Here is a 21,180-nt window from a genome sequence, read left to right on the forward strand (position 1 = left end):
GACGTACCAGAGGAGTGTAAGATCAATTTCTTGATTTTCGTTTTAATTCAGTCGCACGTGACCTATTTTGCGAAAAATTATTAGCCCAGTTCTGGTGCTCCATGTTTGAATCCTATCCACAACTGGCTGGACTAGCTTATTAGCCCAGTTCTGGTGCTCCATGTTTGAATCCTATCCACAACTGGCTGGACTAGCTTTCCTAATTCCGCTACCGTTTGCCACAACGTACTTGTGCGAAAGCGGTTTTTCAGCTCTTCTTCATATAAAAACAAAGGCACGAAATCAAATGCTAGTCGAGGATGATATGAGATTAGCTTTGTCAAAATCTCAACCACGAATTAAGCAGTCGGCTACGAGGTTTCAATGCCATCCGTCACAATGAGAAAAACTGCAGCTTGTTACACAATACTCAATTTGCCGCTTACTTTATTGATAAGTATATAGAAAGTATATATAAACCTCAAAAAATTCGCCTGATATTTTACTATTGAAAATTTTTTTACGATTGTGTTTTTGCACATGTTTGAAGGCATCATTGGACACGTTTAGTGGACATAACGATCGTTTCAATATTATGTTGGTATTGTTATTAATTGTCTCCATCATTTTAAACAAATCGCTTTTCTCTTCGAATACTGGACCAATTGCTTTGAAATTTTCAGTGGTTAAAGATAAAATTTTTCTCCAGAAGGCTATTACTTTTTTTTCGCTATGGCGGCATCAAAATTATTGCCATTGGGTGGCGCTACGTGTCCATATATTTGAGCATAGCTCTCTTGTTTCTACTCGAATTATTCAACCACGTGCCGCTTGCACAGATAGTCTACTGATAGATAATTTTTGCCTAATTACTTAATTAGTCACGTCGTTCGCAAGAATTTCGATTTCCGCAACCAAACTAAAGCTCCTCGGAAGGCAAAATGACAATACAACTATTTTTTGGAAACATAACTGAAACTGAAAAATAACAGTTTTAAACGCAAAACTGTGAAAACAAAGCCTGCTTGAACATCTGTCTGAGCGGCTGCAAAAACTGCAATTGTTATGTCATTCTAAGATTTAAGTGATTCAATAGTCTTGCTTCCCACTAACACAAATTAATTTTTGTAACGTTTCGTCTGACCAAGGTCAGACTTCCATAGCCTACATAGTTCAACCTAATCGATAACACATGTTATGTCATTGTTGGCTTATTTTTATTTGGTTCTGGTTAAAAGAAAATCTAAATGTCGAGACTGATAATAATCAAGGTCAGACTTCCTCGGACATACTTAGTTCAACCTAATCGATAGCACATGTAATGTTATTGTTGGCTTATTTTTGATTGGTTGGGGTTAAAAGAAAAATCTATAAGTTGAGTTGCTAATTGCTATTGTTGCACAATAAATACCCGTATTGTATTTTAAATGATTTTAATTAATAATAGACAGTAGAATGGACATCAAAAAAGCCAAGAAAAGGCCAACGGAAATCCTGACGCCAAACGTGTTTCAAAAAAAGCAAAAAAATCGTGAAATTTGGCGTTAGAAAAGCCAATATGGCAACCCTGGTCTAACCCGCGATATTCGGCACACCTTTGCAGCAGAAAAACTTGAATTTGTTACGTGATAATATGCTTTAACGGGCTTGCCCAGACTCAAATACAGTACTGTATGCATAGATTTTACATAACAACATTGTTATGCATTGTCTCTGCCGTATTTGTATATTGTATTTTGCGAATGTAAAGTACTGTATTCTTCCTGTTGCAAAACACACAACAGGTTCGAGGCATTTTTGGGGGTATTTCAAGAAAATTCACTCAACATCAGACGCGATCGACTGCTCGGGACGTGACGATCGACTTGTTGGCCACCCCCGATATAGGGCATGGAAAGTAGCGTAGAAATACACATAACCGCTGGTCGGTTACGGCTTCCTCTAACATCAAGTGCATGCCTCCGAAAACGAATATATAACTACAGTAATCCCATATCGACATGGAGTGGTAATCGGACAAGAAGCGTGGTTCGCCATTTGGTTAAGTCGTCTCGTCTGCGTTTCTTTCCCCGGGTTGAATATGTAAATCCTATCCAATCCAAATTGAGAGTTTGGTGTTTCCGGGTGCACAGATGAGTAGATACAATAGAAGTTCATGATGGGTTAGTACTGTACAATGCAGTATATTGATAGTGGCAAATTTTCGAAACGATCTTGTGGATAAATCCGAACCAGTGTCATGTTTGATAAACCGGTTTGGCCTTAAATTTCTGGCCGCCTTCATATCCGGGAACCGGAATCCGCACACCACTAGCGCCAATTTCAAAATGCTGTGTGACCTTTCCTGACCTCAGACAGGGCATTTGCTTTGCAGGCTTTGGCTTCGCCTTCGACTGTATTATGCTGTTTGTTGAAAGCAAGTTCTATACCGCTCTGTGTGAATCATCTTTATACATTTTGTCAATACCGCATTGCCGTTCATCGAAAATATAGTTCAGTAGTTAAGGAGTGGAAAAATTAATTCAATCAATTTTATTTTGGTCACTCCTGCACTCTGAAAGAAACAAAACAACAACAAACAGACAAACAAAGTGCAGAGGACCAGGAGGACGGGCATAACTTAATAAAACAGTTACAAACGTACAAGTACCGTACGTGCCCGTCCACCAAAAACAGTCAAAAGAACACAATCTGACAATAAAGTAAAGACACATGTAAAATCGGGCCATACAGTACCGGTACCGTACCTTTCTGCCTTTAATCTGTTAATTGAAAATTAGTTCTTGTTATACCGGTACCACACAGATATCAGGATATAGACTAGCTGAAGTCAGAATGTAGCTGGGATAGGATCTACGGGTCTTACTACTAACTGAATACAGCGCGAAACCCCGCACAGAGCGCAAAACAGAGGGAAAACAGGAGACGCAGTTATTATCACTTCATGCAGTCATGACGGCTCCTGCCACGAAAGAACCACGGCGCCTCTCGTCATGGTTTTATGACGCTTTTAACGGTATATTTACAAGGTTATGTACCAGATGTTAGGTCATCATGCGAAATTTTATCTACTTTTTTTTTTATCTAACCCTAAAGCCAAATCAATCAAAACTGTATCCATATGGGGAATGTTCCAAATTACGGTACCCAAAATGTGTCACCAGCAGGGGCAGACTTTCTATCAGCCTTGGTTTGTGTTTTTAATTTGCTGCGTGGTAGTCTACCCCGACTAAAAAAAAAGTACCCCAACTCATTGCAAAATTTTTTTTTGCTTTGCACGGTTTCCCTCTGTTCCGCGCTGTTTCCCTCTGTTTTGCGCTGTATTCAGTAAGTAGTAAGACCGAGGATCTACTGATCTACCGCTACATATTTATCTTGGGGGAGAGGAAAGCAGATAATCCAAAGTTTCAACGGTTCCCGACTGTCTGAAGTTATTCGGTAGAATAAAATACGGCATATTATAGCTGTATAGCGCAGCAGTGATAAGTTATCACTGTATCATGACTGGCCACCACATTCTGGCATTTGCTCTATACTGCTGTATTAGTACAAAAATGACGGAGCTTAACAACGATTCACAATTCAAATACAGAAATCATTGACTGATTGAGAAAAAAAATTATTTCATTCACTGAAATTTCCCTGATTATACATATCAGTCACTCTTGGCAGCTTGGGGCATTGATTGACTGATTGAGGAGTTCAGCAATCCTCTCACAAATATTAAACCCGTAACCCACTCACTGCTAATAAAGACATGATTTAGATGTGCATCAGTATGAGTACAAGCAAATTTATCGCTATACAGCTATATTATCAGGCCATGCTCAACAGGAAGTTTTTGGTAATTCTGTAATTGCATTAACGATAACTGAATGATGTTGGATAGGTAAGGTACATTTTGATTAAACTTCAGCAATTCATGCTCGGTAATTTATATATTATCAGTAATATGTGAATAATAAATTACTGACTTGAAATTTGTATGTCTTTTGTGTTCCTTTTATATTTCTAAATGCTGAAATGTTTGTGATTCAGCAGCTGTGTTCATTAGTATATGATCAAAAAGATTTGAATTTGTTAGCTGTATACTAGTTTACTTGCAACATGACGCAGTCTATCATGGTGCAAGTTGGACAATGTGGAAATCAAATTGGATGTAGATTCTGGGATTTATGTCTTCGAGAGCATTCATTCCATGACCAGAAAGGAGTTTATAATGATTCTGTATCAAGTTTCTTTCGGAATACTGACTCTCGTTTTGACTCTGGGGCTGATATACCAGTGGGTCAAGGAAAATCAAAAATAAGCAATTTGAAAGCTCGTGCTATACTCGTGGATATGGAGGAAGGAGTTATAAATGAAATGCTTCAAACTAGATTAGGTTCAATATTTGATCACAAGCAATTAATAACAGATGTATCTGGATCTGGAAATAATTGGGCAGTTGGGAATAAAGAGTATGGTACTCTGTATAAAGACCAAATTATTGAACAAGTTCGTAAAGCTGCAGAAGCGTGTGATTGTTTGCAATGTTTCTTTATTGTTCACTCAATGGGAGGGGGAACTGGTTCAGGTCTTGGGACAGCAATTCTTGCTCTCTTGAAAGACGAATATCCTGAAGTTTATCGGTTTGTCACAGCTGTTTATCCATCACAGGATGATGATGTTATTACATCTCCTTATAATTCTGTTTTAGCTATGAGACAGTTGACTGAATATGCTGACTGTGTGTTACCCATAGATAACCAATCATTGGTAAACATTTATGATAAAGTTAGTCAAGCTCAATCAAAAAATAAATTCAGTTCTGATCGGTCTGTTAAGGCTGATTCACTTGTAACATCTAATAAAGGATGTTTAGAGCAGAAAAAAGAAAAACCCTTTGACAGTATGAATAACATTGTTGCTAATACTATTCTTAACATGACTAGTTCATCAAGATTTGAAGGATCTCTGAATGTTGATCTGAATGAAATTGCAATGAATTTAGTTCCGTTTCCGAAAATGCATTATTTAGTATCTAGCGTTGCGCCACTTTATATTTCTAAAGATGTCGGTTTGCCACCAAGGCGTCTCGATCAAGCATTTGGAGATTTATTTACCAAAGATCATCAACTGGTAACAGCAGATCCTGCTCGTAGTTTATATCTGGCTTGTGCTCTTATGGTACGAGGTTCAGATGTGAGTGTGTCGGATTTGCGCCGTAATATAGATAAATTGAAAGCCAACTTAAATTTTGTGCCTTGGAATATGGAAGGTTGGAAAACAGGATTGTGTAACTTCCCGCCGGTTGGCCAACCTTATTCATTACTTTGTTTATCAAATAATACATGCGTTCAGCATGCATTTAGAAATCTTCGAGAAAGGTTTTCCAAGTTATATAAACGGAAAGCTCATATTCATCATTATGAAAGAGTTGATGGTTTCGATCTCTCACTTTTCGATGAAGGTCGAGAATCATTGAATTCTGTCATTGCAGAATATCAAGAAATGGAAAATATGGTGTTCAAATCGCAAGATGGTGTTTCCAATGTGCCTCGATTGAAATTACTGTAGATCAAATTTTGTTAGTTACAATTGACTCGGAAATATGCAACATTTAATTGATAGCCTACTGGGAGAAAATTAAGAAAAATATTTGTGTTTTTGTCCTTTAACTGGCAAGTGTTTTACTTTTGTTGTAAAGCTAAAGAAAATATTGATTGCCTGAAATAGAAATTTTCCCTTTTTTCTTTTTCAACTATGTAATCACCTAACCTTCATATAATATTTTTTTGCATTTTGTGATTGTGAATATTCATTTTTTATCCAAGTGCCTTTACTATGAAATGTTACCACTGTCTAGGTCTAATTTTTCGAACCACTGGATTTTGTATTTTACCTTTTTTGCTATATTTGTAAACTATTCAAAATTCTTGATAGTGAAATAAAGGTTCCTTCATTTTTTCAGCATTGAGTAAGTTGTATTTCTATCTAGATTGTGAGATTTATTCCTCAACACTGTTATCATGGTGAGTTGAATATAAAGCAGATAGTCGTAAATCCCATTTGTTTTCATTGTTAATTGTGAGAGAATCTTCAGGTAGTTTACCTGTCATACTCAAGTAGTAATCTAATCATTCTGTAGTAAATCTATTTAAATAAATTTCTCTGCAGTCAATTTAAATGATATCGTGATTTTTATTTCTTTGTTTTTTCGCCCCGTTTTGACTTTAAGTTATGGTATTTATTGTTTTATTAAGAGTAAATCCAGCGTTCGAGTGTATGTCAGATTGCGACCGGTCATTCACGAAGAAAATCAAGAACCTGAAGAGACTTGTCTGAGAACCACAAGTCATAATAAAGTAGAGGTAATCAGAAGCAACATTGTTTTGTGTAACCTAATTAATTTATTAAGCTGAAAAATTTATTTAGTTCAAGGATATTTTTTATGTTCTAGCTAGCTGGCATAGATGAAAAATTTCATCATACATTTTGGCAATTCGTTGATAATTTGAAAATATAGTTATAAGGTACGAACTTGATAATGATATACAAACTCAGTTATATTTCGCTATTATATGGATTAGAAATTCATTATGAATCCTTTTTTTTTGGCGTGTGTTGAAGAATACTCTATTTCTGTTTAATTGTTTGTACCGTAATTATTTCTTTAATACATTATTTGTAGCTTCTCAACTGGAGGGACACAAGAGAGACATTGGAATACACATTCAAGCAGGTATTTGCCGAAGATTCCACCCAGGAGGAAGTCTACTGCACTTGTGTTCAACCTGTTTTGTCAAGATTCATTGAACAGAGACAGAATGTTACAATATTTACTTATGGACCAACTGGAGCAGGTAACAACAGAAATTTGTTTTCCATTATATATTACATTCATTTAGAAGTAGTCAGCGAGCTTTTTCTTCCCCTTTTTTTCTAAGAACATCCAATCATGTTTTTTTCTGTACCGGTTAATGGTCTCGGCATTTGAAACCATTACATTGAGTTTTGATCTTTATTAGAAATATGAACCCATCGTCCATTCCTCACAGAGGCGCAGGTCAGTAATGCTAAGCATGAAAGTTTTTTCACTTATGAATCTCTGTGGTTTATGAAATGAGTTTTCATTGTTTGCAGGGAAAACTTTCACAATCTTGGGAACCAATGAACATCCTGGTATCATACCAAGAACCATACGGTCATTGTTTAGTAAAGTTCGTCAAATGACAACACAGGATGACAACTTTTTACTCTCAATGTCCTATTTGGAAATTTACCAAGAAAAGGTAAATTTTTTGTGGAAGCACGGTGTAGTATCTTACTACAAATATACTTCAGTACATATGAGAATATTTTGTTATTTTCACATAACCATCTCATGGTGCCCGGAACATAGGAGGTAATCATCTCAAAATAAAGATGATATAAACTTGATAATATGAAAACCCAGTATAGCTTTAGTTAACTACTTTGTTTTACCTAAAAAAAGTGAGATTAAAGATGTTAATAAATACGTACTCAGTGACGCAGATGCTGAAGATAAATGAAGGGGTGAATCTGCGACTGCAACCCAAATTTTTAGATGAAAAGTGGCGATATAAAATACTAAAAATAAAATGGAAAACACTAAGTCATGTTTTAGGAAGCCTGCGACAAATAAAAAGCATTTTGTACAATGTAAACGCTAAATTTTGCACTATGATTATTTGGCTTTGGAAACCATACTGTCACTGTAATCGAAACACAATCAATTGTACTTTCGATGTACCTTTTGATCCATTCTAAAACTACTGACAGGGTCATGATGTGACTTTTTCCCGGATGATAGTAATATATAAGATAATTAATGTTTAATCAATTTTTCATTGCACTAAAATAAATTTTACTTATTGGGATTTTATTGCAGACCACTAAAAATAACCTGAATGGCAGCATTGGCGTTTCTCTGAGATTTTATCGCAGATCTTTTAGCGGCGATGACCACTTTATATATGCTGAAAAGTCGTCTATTTCAATTTGCGCGTAATTGCACCAACTGTTTCAGAAGCTGTTGCATGGGAATTTCCTATTCTCATTTCAGACCCCTCCCTTATGAAATCCAAATTTTAAACAGGTATATGATCTTCTGAAGAAAGAAAATAAGGATCTCAACATTAGGCAAGACCAAGAGGGAAATATATTTGTTCCTGGTATCACTCAACAGAATATTACTAACTTTGAAACATTCGAAAGATTGTTTATTCCGGCAAGTGAAAACAGACGAGTCGCTGCGACAAAACTTAACACTAGATCAAGTCGTTCACATTCGATATTACAGATACAGGTATCACATATTACTTCATCTTCTGGCTTTTGTATGGGTCAGCCTCCTACAGAGATGTACAATATTTTTCATTTAGCCGTCCCCATTACGTGAAGTGCGACTGCTTTACTAATGGTGTCGTTGGTATTCTCCCCTTGTTGTTATTTTGTGGCTGAAACACACTCCATCACAGCCACAATTTTCATCTTCAACATCTCCAATAATGGACAAACAAAGCATATTGTTTTATTGTAACCTTTCTTTGGGAATAGCAATTCAATCAAGATTTGTGTGTATATGTTTACCCAACTTTGTTGCCCTATTTGATAATGTGTATTCTTGTATTTCAGATGAAAAGTTGGAACACATCGAAACCTAACCATCATCAAATTGCCAAACTTTATCTTATTGATCTTGCAGGTTGTTGATCTTTTGATGCTTTTAGAACTGACATGGGCTAACTACGGCCTGTGGGCCAATTGGGTAATTCAATCAGGCCCGCCTGATGCTGCCACAACCAAACTAAAACCAAATATAGATCTTTTAGCTGAAAAATAACTCAAGAAATTTGTTGATATTTCATTTAAATTTAGTTTTGGCACGAAACTTATTGTTTTTCTTGCTTTTGTAACACTGTAAATATTGTCCATAATATGCAACTTTTGACATCACACTTACATGGCCCGCCAGTCAAGGTGGGCAAAATTTTTAGCCTCTGGTCTAAAAAACCTTGCCCACTCCTGATCTAGAACAATAAAAGGAATAAGAGTGAAAAAAAATATTTTCTCATATTTACTATTTTGATTTTGCTATATCATAGTGATTAGGGCTGGGCAAAATATTCGAATATCGAATCCAAAATCAAACTATTCGAATGGCATTTTACTATTCGAATACCCGGTACCACGTGACCTGCGCCGCGCCGCGCCAAAATCGGAAATTGCCATTGCCGTCTGTAACAGTTACCGTGATTAGGCGCTCGTTAAAGAGACGATTTTTCAGCGTATAATGATTTTTCTGTTGCATAAAATATTCAATCCATGACAACTACAAGATTGTAAAATGTCTTTATATATTAATTTAAATATGTCAAACGTAACTCGCGGTTGCTTCTTCTCAAGTCAAAATTAAAACATTACTTCTCTGAAATGCCACGGTGATCTTTGGACATGAAAGTATGAGATAAACTGCCGTGTGACTCAGTGTTAACTCTAAGCAAATTATGAGTGCGAAAGTGCTTCGCAGTCCAAAAAAAAAAGTGCGAAAGTGCTTTTGCCGATTTTAACAAGTTAGGTGCCCTAGCCTTTCATATAACCCATTTAAAACGGCATAGATACTCGAAAAAGCGCTCCTCCGGTTAATATTATGAATTAAAGAGGAGCCTTTTCGTTAAGGGAGCGAATTCATCGGCAACGAAATGACATCTGCTAACACCTGCCTACCTACTTTCATGCAATGTATCACGGTGTCAGTTGCTTACTCGTGTAAACAGCAAAGACTTTCACATTTGTTACTCCTTCCATCTAACAGACACGAGGCCGGCTGGAAACCATATTAGTTACAGGGTGGATCGTTTGTACAAATCCGGTGCAAAATAACCCCCCCCCCCCCAAATATAAATAGCAATCAACTAATTAGGGTTAGGTGCGCTAGAAATTCAACTTTTCGATTCATCCCTAAACATAATCTGATAATTATTAATTTGTGATTTTGAACCATGTTGAAAGTCGCCACCCGCTGTTTTAAAAGATAGGTTAACCTACGTTCCCTCCGTATATTACGCAGGATACTCCCCTGTTTTAGGAGATAGGTTGACCTACATTCCTTTCAAACTTTTTTCTCCGAAATATTACACAAGATCACTTTGAAAATCCTCCCGTTTCGTGAGCTAGCGTGACCTAATTTCTCATTTACATTTATATTATACTATTTCAGAGCTTACCCAAAGACAAGTAATTTTTAAATGTCCACATGCCTTGGTTTGCGTGCGAGTTAGTTTAAATCGGGCAGAAAACATCATATATTGGCAAAATGTTTAGTAATGTCATGTACTTTCAGCATTCATAAATAGCACTCTTTGTAATGCTGCTGACCTAGTATCAAATATTCGCATCACAACGCCACTTGCGAGGTTTCCATATATTTCAATTACACTAATAGGAAGGATGACATCAAAGAGTTTTCTTTTGCGAAGGTACACTAAATATAACGAGGGTGATTCTTGAGAAAAACATGAATATAAAAAATAAACGAATGATATGATAATGGATCCCAAATAATTTTGAGAGTGTCTCGAAATACCAATCCATTTGATAAATAATTTTTATTCGACCACATGAACGCTGATATCCTGAAAATTAATGTTGAAAGAGAATTACGCATTTTCAGATATCGGACATCCAGTCGCGATATTCAATCGTTCATATGCACAAATCTCACATTAATAGTAATTGCTACCCAAGTTTGTAAAGTTTAGAAACCAACAAACAGAAAATAACTAACCTAAAACACAATTAAAATTCAGTCGGCGATAAATTCGTCGCCAAGACGATGCCATACAAAACAAAAAAGATTTGGTCGCGAGATTTACGTGAGATGACTGCCGTTGTTTTTTAAGCAGAATGTAGAAAAATTTATAATTAATAAACGGGAGTTACCACGCCCTTTACACATCGTGTGTATTAAACTTCCCTGGTAGGTACTTTGGTAAGTACTATTATTATTGTACCTATACACCTGTTGGAGTATTTCGGACAATTTCGAATTTAAAATAAATGAAAACCAGACATATAATGAAGACGCAAAAGTAAAATGAACATTTATTGAAAAAGTTATTATTTAAGAAAGACAACATGATCGTACAATTCCGCCAAAACCTCGATGTTCGCAAGTGAGATGATAAATAAATACTTCCCTGTATTCGATCAATTAACTTTAGCGTATCGTTGTTCTGCCAACAAACAGCCTGGTGCAAAATATTTCCGTCCTGTGATATGCTCAAATATTCTCGATATTAATATCATACCCTCGCGTATGTACTTTCTATTAGCTCTTTAGTGATCCCTTCCATCCTTGGCCAAGTCATGTTTCGAATATGTGAACATTTTATTCGACCATACATGGCCGGCGGGATGTTAAAATTGTAAACAAGAGAGAGGTAAAATCAATCGCGAATTTCGTTATAACGGCTCGTTTACGAATTGTTGCGCCTGCTATCGTCGAAAATGATTACATTTGCTGTATTTTGAGGCATTTAAGCAGTAATAATTAGGGCATGACATCATCAAAATCGTCAAGTGAGATCTTGAAATTGCAAATTCCGTAAATAAAATTGCGAATTATTCGGTAACGAATTCAGCTTTAATGACCGTCGGGGTATTGTTTTGTTGAAAATTATTATTAATTTGAGAGCGCCAAAAACATACAGTCCATACCGATGCGACTGCAATTTATATGGTCGCAATTGGTGTGGCGTGTTTATTAATAGTGTAAAATAAATTATACGAATATCAATTATAACCAAGCCTGTCAGCCTGTTTATTTTCTGTGGGCAGGAATTGTAAAATACCATCTTGAGACAAATTCACTTCTATTATAAAATCTTAATTTTCAGTTATTATCGTTATACAAATAACGTGTGGCAACTTTTTAATTTATCGCCGATCAAAAAACCGCCCCACACTCGTCCAAACGTGTGTCGAGATTGAACGACAGGAACAGATTCATCGACGACCTTAATTAGGGAAAATATGTATTTTATTGGGAATGCAAAATAAATGTAACAAAAGGCATGTTTTGTGATATAACTTTGTATTTTCGGAAACGGGTTGCCGTGAAAGGTAAAATTTGATCTAAATTAATTGCAAAAATGTTTTATTTTAAATGTAACAAAACACATTTTGCGATATAACCTTGTATTTTCGAAAACGGGTTTCCTGAAAAGTAAAATATGATCTAAATTAATCGCAAAAATGTTTTATTTTAAATGTAACAAAACACATTTTCGCGATATAACCTTGTATTTTTGGAAACGGGTGTCGTGAAAAGCAAAATATGATCTAAATTAATCGCAAAAATGTATTATTTTAAATGTAACAAAACACATTTTTCGAGATACAACTGTATTTTCAGATACCGGGTGGCATGGAGAGTAAAATGTGATCTGAATTCACCGTAAATAACGTTTCATTCCAAATGTATCATAACGCATTTTTTTGCGATATAACTTTGTATTTTCGAAAACGGGGCGTCACGAAAATTATTAATCTAATGTTTTATCTATCGTCTAACTAACGTCTGGAACACATCATTTTCGGGGAGAACTCTAGCCCGCGAAACGTCATTTAATTTAAAATAGAGAATGTTTCAGCATTTCAAAACGAAAAATCACCAGTAAGTGGACAGGGATTCAACCCTCCGGATTCAGTATTCTATATCCCCGTGTCAGAACTTTCTGAAGAATGGAACAAAGAACCCGTCAAACGCTGCGGAAGAAGGGGAGTATTTTTGCACTAATAATTAGGGCGTGACAACATCAAAATCGTCAAGAAACTGGTGAATTTGCAAATTCCATAAATAAAATTGTGAATTGCTCGGTAACATTTTAGCTATAATTATCGCCGGGGTATTGTTTTGTTGAAAACACGTTGAAACTTGAGGGAATTAGTTACAATTAGCGCCTGACCTCTATTAGGCACTCGAGCACTCGAAAAAAAGCACTCGAGCCGAATCTTTTTAGCATTAAGTCGCATACGTAAAATATCCTGTAAAAGAAGTGCTGTTCATTAACGTTATCTCGTCTTATGACCACGCAGAAATGCCTTTATAGCCGAATTATTCAATCACTATTTCAAATCAACATTCAGGATTGGCACAATTTTAGATTTGCGAAGTTTATCACCATAGTAATACATGAGAAAGTTAATTATCGTCTTAATAAATATCTGCATCACGGTATGGACAATAATATTACCATTCGCATAAAATTGGGACGGTAAATTTACAAATCTTGATAGGTAATATTAAAGCCAGCGCAAATGTTAATTTGAGTCCTCAATTCTTCAACAGCTGTTGCCGATGTGAACGAACGGGTAAACCCGAAATATAAAACTTCGATTTCCGCCGACCCACAAGAATTCATATTTGTAAAAAAGAGAGGGCGGGAATATAGATTACCCAAAACCTGGATATCGCCGCCAAAGCGATCGGTGACAAGAACAATTAGCGATTACAACGGAATTAACCAGTAAAAAGGCTTTGTTGCCGATTTTTTAATGTTTCCACCACGTTTATTCCGTACTCCTTAAAAATATTCGATTTAAAAAAATATTGAATTTTGCCCACCCCTCCTCGCATATCAATGAGAAATAGTTGTGTAAATATCGCAAAATGCCACGTCCTTTCAACATTGTGATTACAATAAAATGGTATTTTGTGAATTTGTTTATTTGCAAATCTGTGACATGCTGCTAAAAGTTTCGTCTGATTTGAAAATAGTGCAGTTTGGTCACAATTCATCCAAAGTGACTATAACAGGTTACTAACACTTTTTATAGTCATTTTGAATTCATCGATATCATTGATAGTCACATGACCACTCTCGTTCAAAAAAAACGCTCCGGGAGCGTTTTTTTGCGGGAGAAGCGGAATCCGTGTGCTTGTATAATAATCATATTATAAACAAGAATTTTGCCGTTAATGCAAAAGCTTATCTCCTATGTCTGCATCTCATAGGTTAGAATTCCGGTAAATATCGTTATGATATGCAGAATTGAGTTACAAAAGTACCAGTATGTTACTTATTTGTCAACTTAATACTCGAAAATATTTGTTAACTTTGAATTTTTATTTCATTCAAAATCGGAAAAAAGTGCTATTTCTCTTCAAAATCGGAAAAAAGTGCTATTTCGCAGTCCCTAAAAAAAGTTGCGAAAGTGCTTCGCAATTTTCGCAAAAAAGTGCGCTAATAGTGAACACTGCCGTGTGTATTTAATTTTAATGGAATCTTGCGAACTCGTTATCGCCGTTAGAAAAATCTCAATAAATGATATAAAAGTCCGTAGAGTACAATTTTATTTCGTACGATGAAAATACATATCAAAAAATAAATCAAAAATACATATTCATCGCGCGATTAGGCCACTTGTTAAAAGAGCCCACAATGAATAATGACTTTCCTGTTGTGCAAAGTAATAAATTCGTGACCGATAAGGGCATATTCTAAATTTTGAGTCGACAAAATATAATCTCCATAATTTTAAAATACCACGGCAATCTGCGGACACAGTGTGGTAAACTGCCCGAATATATAAAGCTTTGATCCTTATTTTCAGGACTTTATTGATTATCTTATATATATCATCACAACCCGGGGAAAATTGTCCTGTTCCAAACCTTCTATAATGTTGAGAAGAAAATTTTCGACGGCAGTTTAAAGTAATGGATAATAAGGCCAATCTTGTCCACAATTAACAGTGCTTCGATTTCAGTGACGATATGTTTTAAACGCCGACCAAACATAATGTGTGCAAGAGCCAAGAGGCACACAAAATTTTTCGATTTTTAATGTTTAAAAAGGCGTTTTTAAACTGTCGCAGGCCTCAATAAAACTCATATTGTTTATAGTTTTATTTCCAGTATTTTATATTCCCGCTTTTTCAATAAAAAAATTTGCGTTGTCTTCAGAAACTCGCCGCTGATGAACATATATAAATTAAACTATCGCCGGATTCGCAATTCCGTGCGTGTACAAAAATAAAATAATTATCATCGTTAACGTCGCACAACGTTGTGGAAAATTTTTGATTTAGAGGAAATAAAACCAACGTAAAGTTGGTTACGGCCTAAATACCACGTCACGCTGATAATAACAATCAGCGATTATAGCAAAATGCTATTGCACGCGTTTTGGGGAGTTTTTCAGTTTTAAATTTTTTTTATACCTAATATATAAAACTTCGATGTCCCCCGACCTGCAAGAATTAATACTTTCAAAAAATGAATCGGGCGGGAAGACAGATTACGAACTTTAGAATCGCGGCGACAAAAACAATTAGCGATTTTTGATGAATTTAACCAGTAAAAAAAAAACGCTTTGTTGCCGACTTTTCAAAATTTCTTCTAATTTTTGAAGGGAGTATCGGCTTCCGAAGGACACCCCTGTTGTATTTGAAAAAACATATTCGGTATTCGTAAAAAATATTCGAACTATTCGATTCGAAAAAAAATATTAGATTTTGCCACCCCTACTTGTGATATGCAATTTATGTAGACATAATTGACAAATTGTTGTCACTTGTCAGACATTTGACTCTTGGTATTTGGTATTTCCCGATTAAGGTTCAGAGGACAATCGAAGAACTGGTAATACTGGAGTTCGCTTGAAAGAATCAGGATCAATCAACTCATCATTACATGTCCTTGGTAAAGTGGTCGATGCATTAAACGCTGGGACATCTGCTAGAATACCATATAGAGATAGCAAATTAACAAGATTACTTCAGGTAAGAATTGACTTTTAGTTCCTCTTTTCTACAATGGACCCTGATATTTCTAATTTGAACATTATTTATACACCCGATAAATCTTGGCCTAGTCTTGATGAAGACAACTGTTAGAGCAGTGCCAGATCATGAGCTGGGTGAATTGAAGGCACTAGGTCTAGTAATTGAAGAGTCAAAATGGGAAAAATTAGTAGTTTTGATTTTGTACAAGTGATTGGAACTGGTGGCCATGTTATTGGCATTTTGACTTGTGTCTTCTATTCCCATCGCCGGTCTGCGGGAAGATTACTAACGGTCTGCAGAAAGATTACACAAAAACGGACAACGTTCTAAAAACACTTCTACAATCTAACAAAAACGAATCCCCGCGATTAAATTTCAAATTATAAAGAATTGAAAGACGTATTTGCGATATATATCTTGGCAGTCTTTTGGTCGATACTCTTAGATAAATATTCAGACATTGCAAGAGAAGCTTCACAGACAGTGGTCCTTTTTTATGCCAGGTCGTGTTTTCGATATTTACAATAACTGAAAAAACGAAATACCGAAATAGGGTGGACGACTGGACGTAAGAAACACGTTACGTGTATCACTTTCGACCATACCTTCAAATTGGGAACAGTTAATGCCAGCAAACAAATACAGATCTTGCACTAAATAGCATCACCAGTACCCCTGTGGCCCTGTTTTTGAAGATATTTTCAACATGAATTTTCTAACGCGCATAATTTACTACATAAGCTTAGCTCGTTTGTATAAAGGTGGTCCGCCAAAATTTTGGTCAGGTTTTACCGGGCCGTCACTTAAAAAGTTGCCAACCTCTGATATAGATATTCATCAAACAGAGGAAAATTGTCTCAAATTTATCATTTTTTGTAATTCATAACATTGAATGTCAGAAAGGAAACGTTGAATCAGTTGAAATTTGAGAGAAATCAAATATTGCTTCCATCCCAGAGAAGATCAATAAGAATGTAATTGGAAGATAATATCGTTTATTATTCAATAGGATTCTCTCGGAGGTTCGGCTCACACATGCATGATTGTGAATGTTTCACCTGAGATGTCTTCTCTACTCGATACTCATTCAACAATGAATTTCGCTACAAAGAGTAAAAACATAATTAACAGGTAATTATGGTTTTTGATTCCTAACATTGTAAATGCTGTCTAACTCAGGGTTTCCCTAACTTTTTCGGCTGTGGCCCCTGTTTGTGAATTTTATTTTTGACGGACCCCCATCCTATGCACATTAATTTCTGTGCCTAACCAACAAGGAAGGATAATGTTTCATTTATAACACAAGCGACACTAATGTGATGGATGAGGTTGCTTTTCATTGCGCAATTTATCAATTCTCTGAGCAGTTTGTGAAAAGCAAACACGCGGGTCCTACTATACGGCAAGCATCGATCTCTATTTTGTCGTCATACTGGTAAGAGCTGGAAATGCATTGCATTTTCTGACAGCAATGGATATTTGTCCGCAACGCTCAACCAAAAATATGCAATGGCTTTTGGATTGAAATCAATCATACTCTTTTCATATCGTTGCGGACCGACCCCCTGTGCAGTCATCCCGGCCCCCTAGCGGACCCGAGTTTGGGAAACCCCGGTCTAACTAATAGGCGAGAATATATTATTATCTTTAATTTTATGTATCTATGAAGTTTTTTTGTAATATCATAATCCCCCTATTTCAATTATTCTATGTTCAAGTAAATATGTTGCTATGCAAAATTTGTCATTTTTGTATCATATCTTCTGTAACAAAGTACCCTTAAAATATTTAATATTCGAAATCAAATTCCTGTTAACTAAGTTCTCTGAATAAACTCAGGCCTTATATACCGAAGCAATAAAATATAAATTCTAATTCATATTCAGACCATTCACACGTGAAACCAAGTCGGAGGTGGAAGATAAGCCTGTAATAAAACAGGAAACACAACAGAAAGAAACCTGTGATTCACCTGCAGAACAAAATCCCTTACCTTTTCTCAGCCCACTCATAAAAAAGCATGTCAGCAAAATTGAATCAAAGGTACTTTTATGATTTTGGTTAAGCATTTAATACATGATAACTTTATGTAGCATTGTATGTGTCAGAATTCAGAAAATAGGGGTAAATTCTGATTCATAGGCTACCATTTGGTTTTTTAATTAAGTAAATGAATTTACTATTTTTATTTGAATATACTGATTGAACATCAAAAAATTTGGTAAAAAAATTATATTGTGATTAGCAGTTGGAGTCACCTGAGACTTACTACCTATTCCACTCTTGTTCGCCCTTGTGGATCGGCTCGGCATGAGTATAATGCTACGATCCTTCAAGCAAGAAACTTGACGATTTGATAACTATTTTTTATGTCAATGTGATCACTTTTCCTACTGTAGTTGAAATAGGCTTGTCTGAAGAAGTCTGTCTATGGTCAGATGAAATGTTCTCGAAATACATTCGTATTGGTGTGCATCACGACTCCTGCAGCATTCAATAAATAATAATGTGTTGTTTCTCATTTGTGACTTGCAAATTTTATTTCTCAGTTATATAGCAGATTGGAAGATCTTGAAAAATTGGTTATGAAAGCACAAAGTACTCGTGATATAGAATCACATCCAAAACCTTTTTTGCAATTATCGGATCAAGAAGAGAAATTTAGGAAACACGATGATCATTTAGATGAAATTAGGAAATCTTCAAAGCAGTTTAAGGTACTCGTACTACTCAATAGAAGTAAATAATGGTATAATTTCATGCGAGTGGCCTGTTCAAATTCGAGATGATATTCAGGTTCTGTTAAAGATTGCATTCTATCTCTGGTAAACTGGCATATTTGACTAGCAAAATTGTTTTTCCATGAAGTATTTGTAATCCTTTGTACACAAGCATGGTTTCAGAGATTTTGGTTTTGTGAGTAATGTTGTAATGTGGTGTTTCACACATTTGTTCAGTGTCAAGACAAGCTGTTTTTTTTAACGTCATCAATCGCCATGCTGATTTTAAAATTATATTCGACAGTCTCTGCATTATCAGCATAAACTCCTCAAAGAAGAAAAAGAGAATGAAAGAAAAAGGCAGTCAGAGGTAGTCTTGCATGACGACTTTTCTCCATTATTAATCAAGCGTAAGAAAATTTCTACAGCCTCGAAGCTGAATCTGCCTGCCAAGACTACGACTCTTTCGTTACATCGTCGTACATTACTTACTATTGAGAAACAACAGTTATCAAAGACGAGTCAAGAAATTATTACTATAAAAGTACCAGCAGACACCAGGAACATACATGGTTTGTATTTCTCTATTCATGAAGCCTTTTACAATGTGTTGCCAGTTATCATGGCTTAGGTTATAGGATTGCCATAAAATTTGTTATTTATCAAATTCAATCATAATGATATACAGAGAGGTATAATGGGCCATGATTGTTGTTATCTTGAAACCTCTTTGAATATTGGTTGCATTATGATTTCATATTTCGATAGATGTCTTCTGGGATATTCAATATGAAATTGTTTGTGGGGAATTCCAGAATAACTGAAATACTGAACGAACTATTTGTATATGAATATACTCATTCAAAATCATTTTCATCATATCATATTATAAATGCCATGCATATCTTGAATGACTGTCAGATTGAACTAGAACTAGGTCTGCTTAGTAGATGAAATGGAGGATTCAGATCTGAACATCCCTTACAAAAGTTTCAATTGCAATCAAATTGTGATAACATCAAAGCCTGATTTTTCGCAAACAAGATCTCTGTGGGAAGGATTAGGCTTCGGAAGGTGAAGTGAAGTTTTGTTAGAATAGTTGAAATCATCGTGTTTCTTATCCAAAACTTCAAAATGAGGTGCTTGAAATATTATCTCCAATTCAATTTGTTATTCAAGAAAATATTAGATTTATAGAAAATATAGTTTTGATTTAACTGAATTTGGTACCCTTGTTTCACCCTTCTAATCTATTTTTTTACTTCTATCAGATTCAAAACCTTATTAATTGTCATTCATTGTTTTTAGCTTCAAAAATTTTAGAAATCCTTAACAACGGATCAGAAAAAGATTTGAAAAAATTGCATGGAATTGGGGGAGTTAGAGCTTCACAAATATTCAGTTATCGTAATGAGAATGGAAGCTTTGAAAATGTAGAAGACTTAGAAAAAGTTCTGCCAAAACAATTTGTTCATAAATTTTTGGAAGTGAGTATTTAGTTAGCGAATAAGTTTGTGGGATCAAATGGTTGTCATTGTCACCCAGTCAATTCAAATATTAGAGTTCCCTACAATTGACTTTGTACTCCCAAATTATTACTAGCCCAAATTAATTTTTTTCGGGGTGTAGCCAAATTTATCTTATCAAAATATTTTGAATATGATGTAGCTCTAAAAGTCCAGTATAACTGAGGTGGCCTCCTTATGAAACAAGGCATTTGATACTAATAAATACCTGTTACTTAATTTTGTTTTCAGAGTACATTGTTGCACAACTGTCATGTCCAATTGCAATGAAGAATAATATCATGTATATAGAATGTTGTTTTGATGATTTTTATCCTCCCTTTCCAATATCTTGTTAAAATATGAATTTTAGAATGAATTGTTTGTATATTTAGACACTCTAATCTGAAACTATTTTGATACAATCATATGATACAACTGTTTCTAGCACTCATGCTTATTGCCTGCTATTGGTCGATTAGGAATCATGGCCGCTTGTATATAAGTCAAAAGTACTCTCCTAAAAGTGGAAATTTTCAGAAATGAAATTTACCAGTTTTATGATATGTTTGTAATGTATTATTGTGTATTTGTAATATAATGCTATTTAAACAGTTTGCCAAGACTTTACTTATTAAACTTGAATCTTTGACTTTTGATTGCTGTTTATTCATTGAAGTAGAATGTTTGTTTCAAGTTTATGTTACCAATATATTGCTTGAGCTTACTCAACAACAGAAAAGCTTAAAATAAGTCGAAGCGTATCAGCAGTGAACGATTAGACATGGTCGTTTCAACATTTTTGGTTCGCATTGCTCTCTTTTCCAGATAAGACGCATTGGGCTTTTTGAACTTCCCACCTCTATGAAACCTCACAGCAGGCCTTTCCAACCTTTTTGGTGTCACGAGCCACTATTCCATGAGGAACTTCATTGCGGACCACAAACGTTTTTACCAAACTTCAATGCCAGTCAAGTTTTGATTTACGTTAGAAGTTGCATAATACAAGAAAAAAGGGTACTCCTAAAGTAAGTATGCACACCAAGATGTCGCATAACCTGAACCCTAACCTGGTACACAACCTGACTTCAGGAGGTCCAAAAAAAGTTTATTTACGTAAGATCAATCAACACAACATTTACTGGGGTCTGAGTGGGGCTTGTCAAAATATTCGTCAAGAT

General features: G+C 35.4%; 2 protein-coding genes across 2 annotated transcripts; both read left to right on the forward strand.

Annotated features, from left to right (window-relative positions):
* The first annotated feature begins 3,297 nt into the window (after window positions 1-3,297).
* Window positions 3,298-5,932, forward strand: LOC120343491 (tubulin epsilon chain-like). Its single transcript, XM_039412686.2, has one exon. The coding sequence runs from the start codon at window positions 4,087-4,089 to the stop codon at window positions 5,536-5,538; it is 1,452 nt and encodes a 483-aa protein (XP_039268620.2). The 5' UTR covers window positions 3,298-4,086; the 3' UTR covers window positions 5,539-5,932.
* On the forward strand, window positions 5,857-20,658 carry LOC120343487 (kinesin-like protein KIF22). Its single transcript, XM_039412679.2, has 13 exons — window positions 5,857-5,993; window positions 6,225-6,332; window positions 6,653-6,824; window positions 7,105-7,253; window positions 8,081-8,290; window positions 8,620-8,689; window positions 15,608-15,771; window positions 16,784-16,905; window positions 17,661-17,817; window positions 18,324-18,491; window positions 18,799-19,066; window positions 19,803-19,981; window positions 20,252-20,658. Exons 1-13 carry the CDS (start codon window positions 5,991-5,993, stop codon window positions 20,288-20,290), a joined length of 1,809 nt encoding a protein of 602 aa, XP_039268613.2. The 5' UTR covers window positions 5,857-5,990; the 3' UTR covers window positions 20,291-20,658.
* Window positions 20,659-21,180: the final 522 nt, after the last annotated feature.

This window comes from Styela clava, chromosome 3 (genome assembly GCF_964204865.1).
Source record: "Styela clava chromosome 3, kaStyClav1.hap1.2, whole genome shotgun sequence".
In the NCBI taxonomy this organism is placed as follows: Eukaryota; Metazoa; Chordata; class Ascidiacea; order Stolidobranchia; family Styelidae; genus Styela; species Styela clava.

What these genes read in the sequence shown, in the direction of transcription:
- LOC120343491 (XM_039412686.2), top strand. Translation starts at nt 4,087, where the DNA reads ATGACGCAGTCTATCATGGTGCAAGTTGGACAATGTGGAAATCAAATT.
- LOC120343487 (XM_039412679.2), top strand. An exon ending in TGGAAATTTACCAAGAAAAG is followed by an intron (nt 7,254 to 8,080) that starts GTAAATTTTTTG and finishes AATTTTAAACAG; the next exon opens with GTATATGATCTTCTGAAGAA. An exon ending in TTATCTTATTGATCTTGCAG is followed by an intron (nt 8,690 to 15,607) that starts GTTGTTGATCTT and finishes TTCCCGATTAAG; the next exon opens with GTTCAGAGGACAATCGAAGA.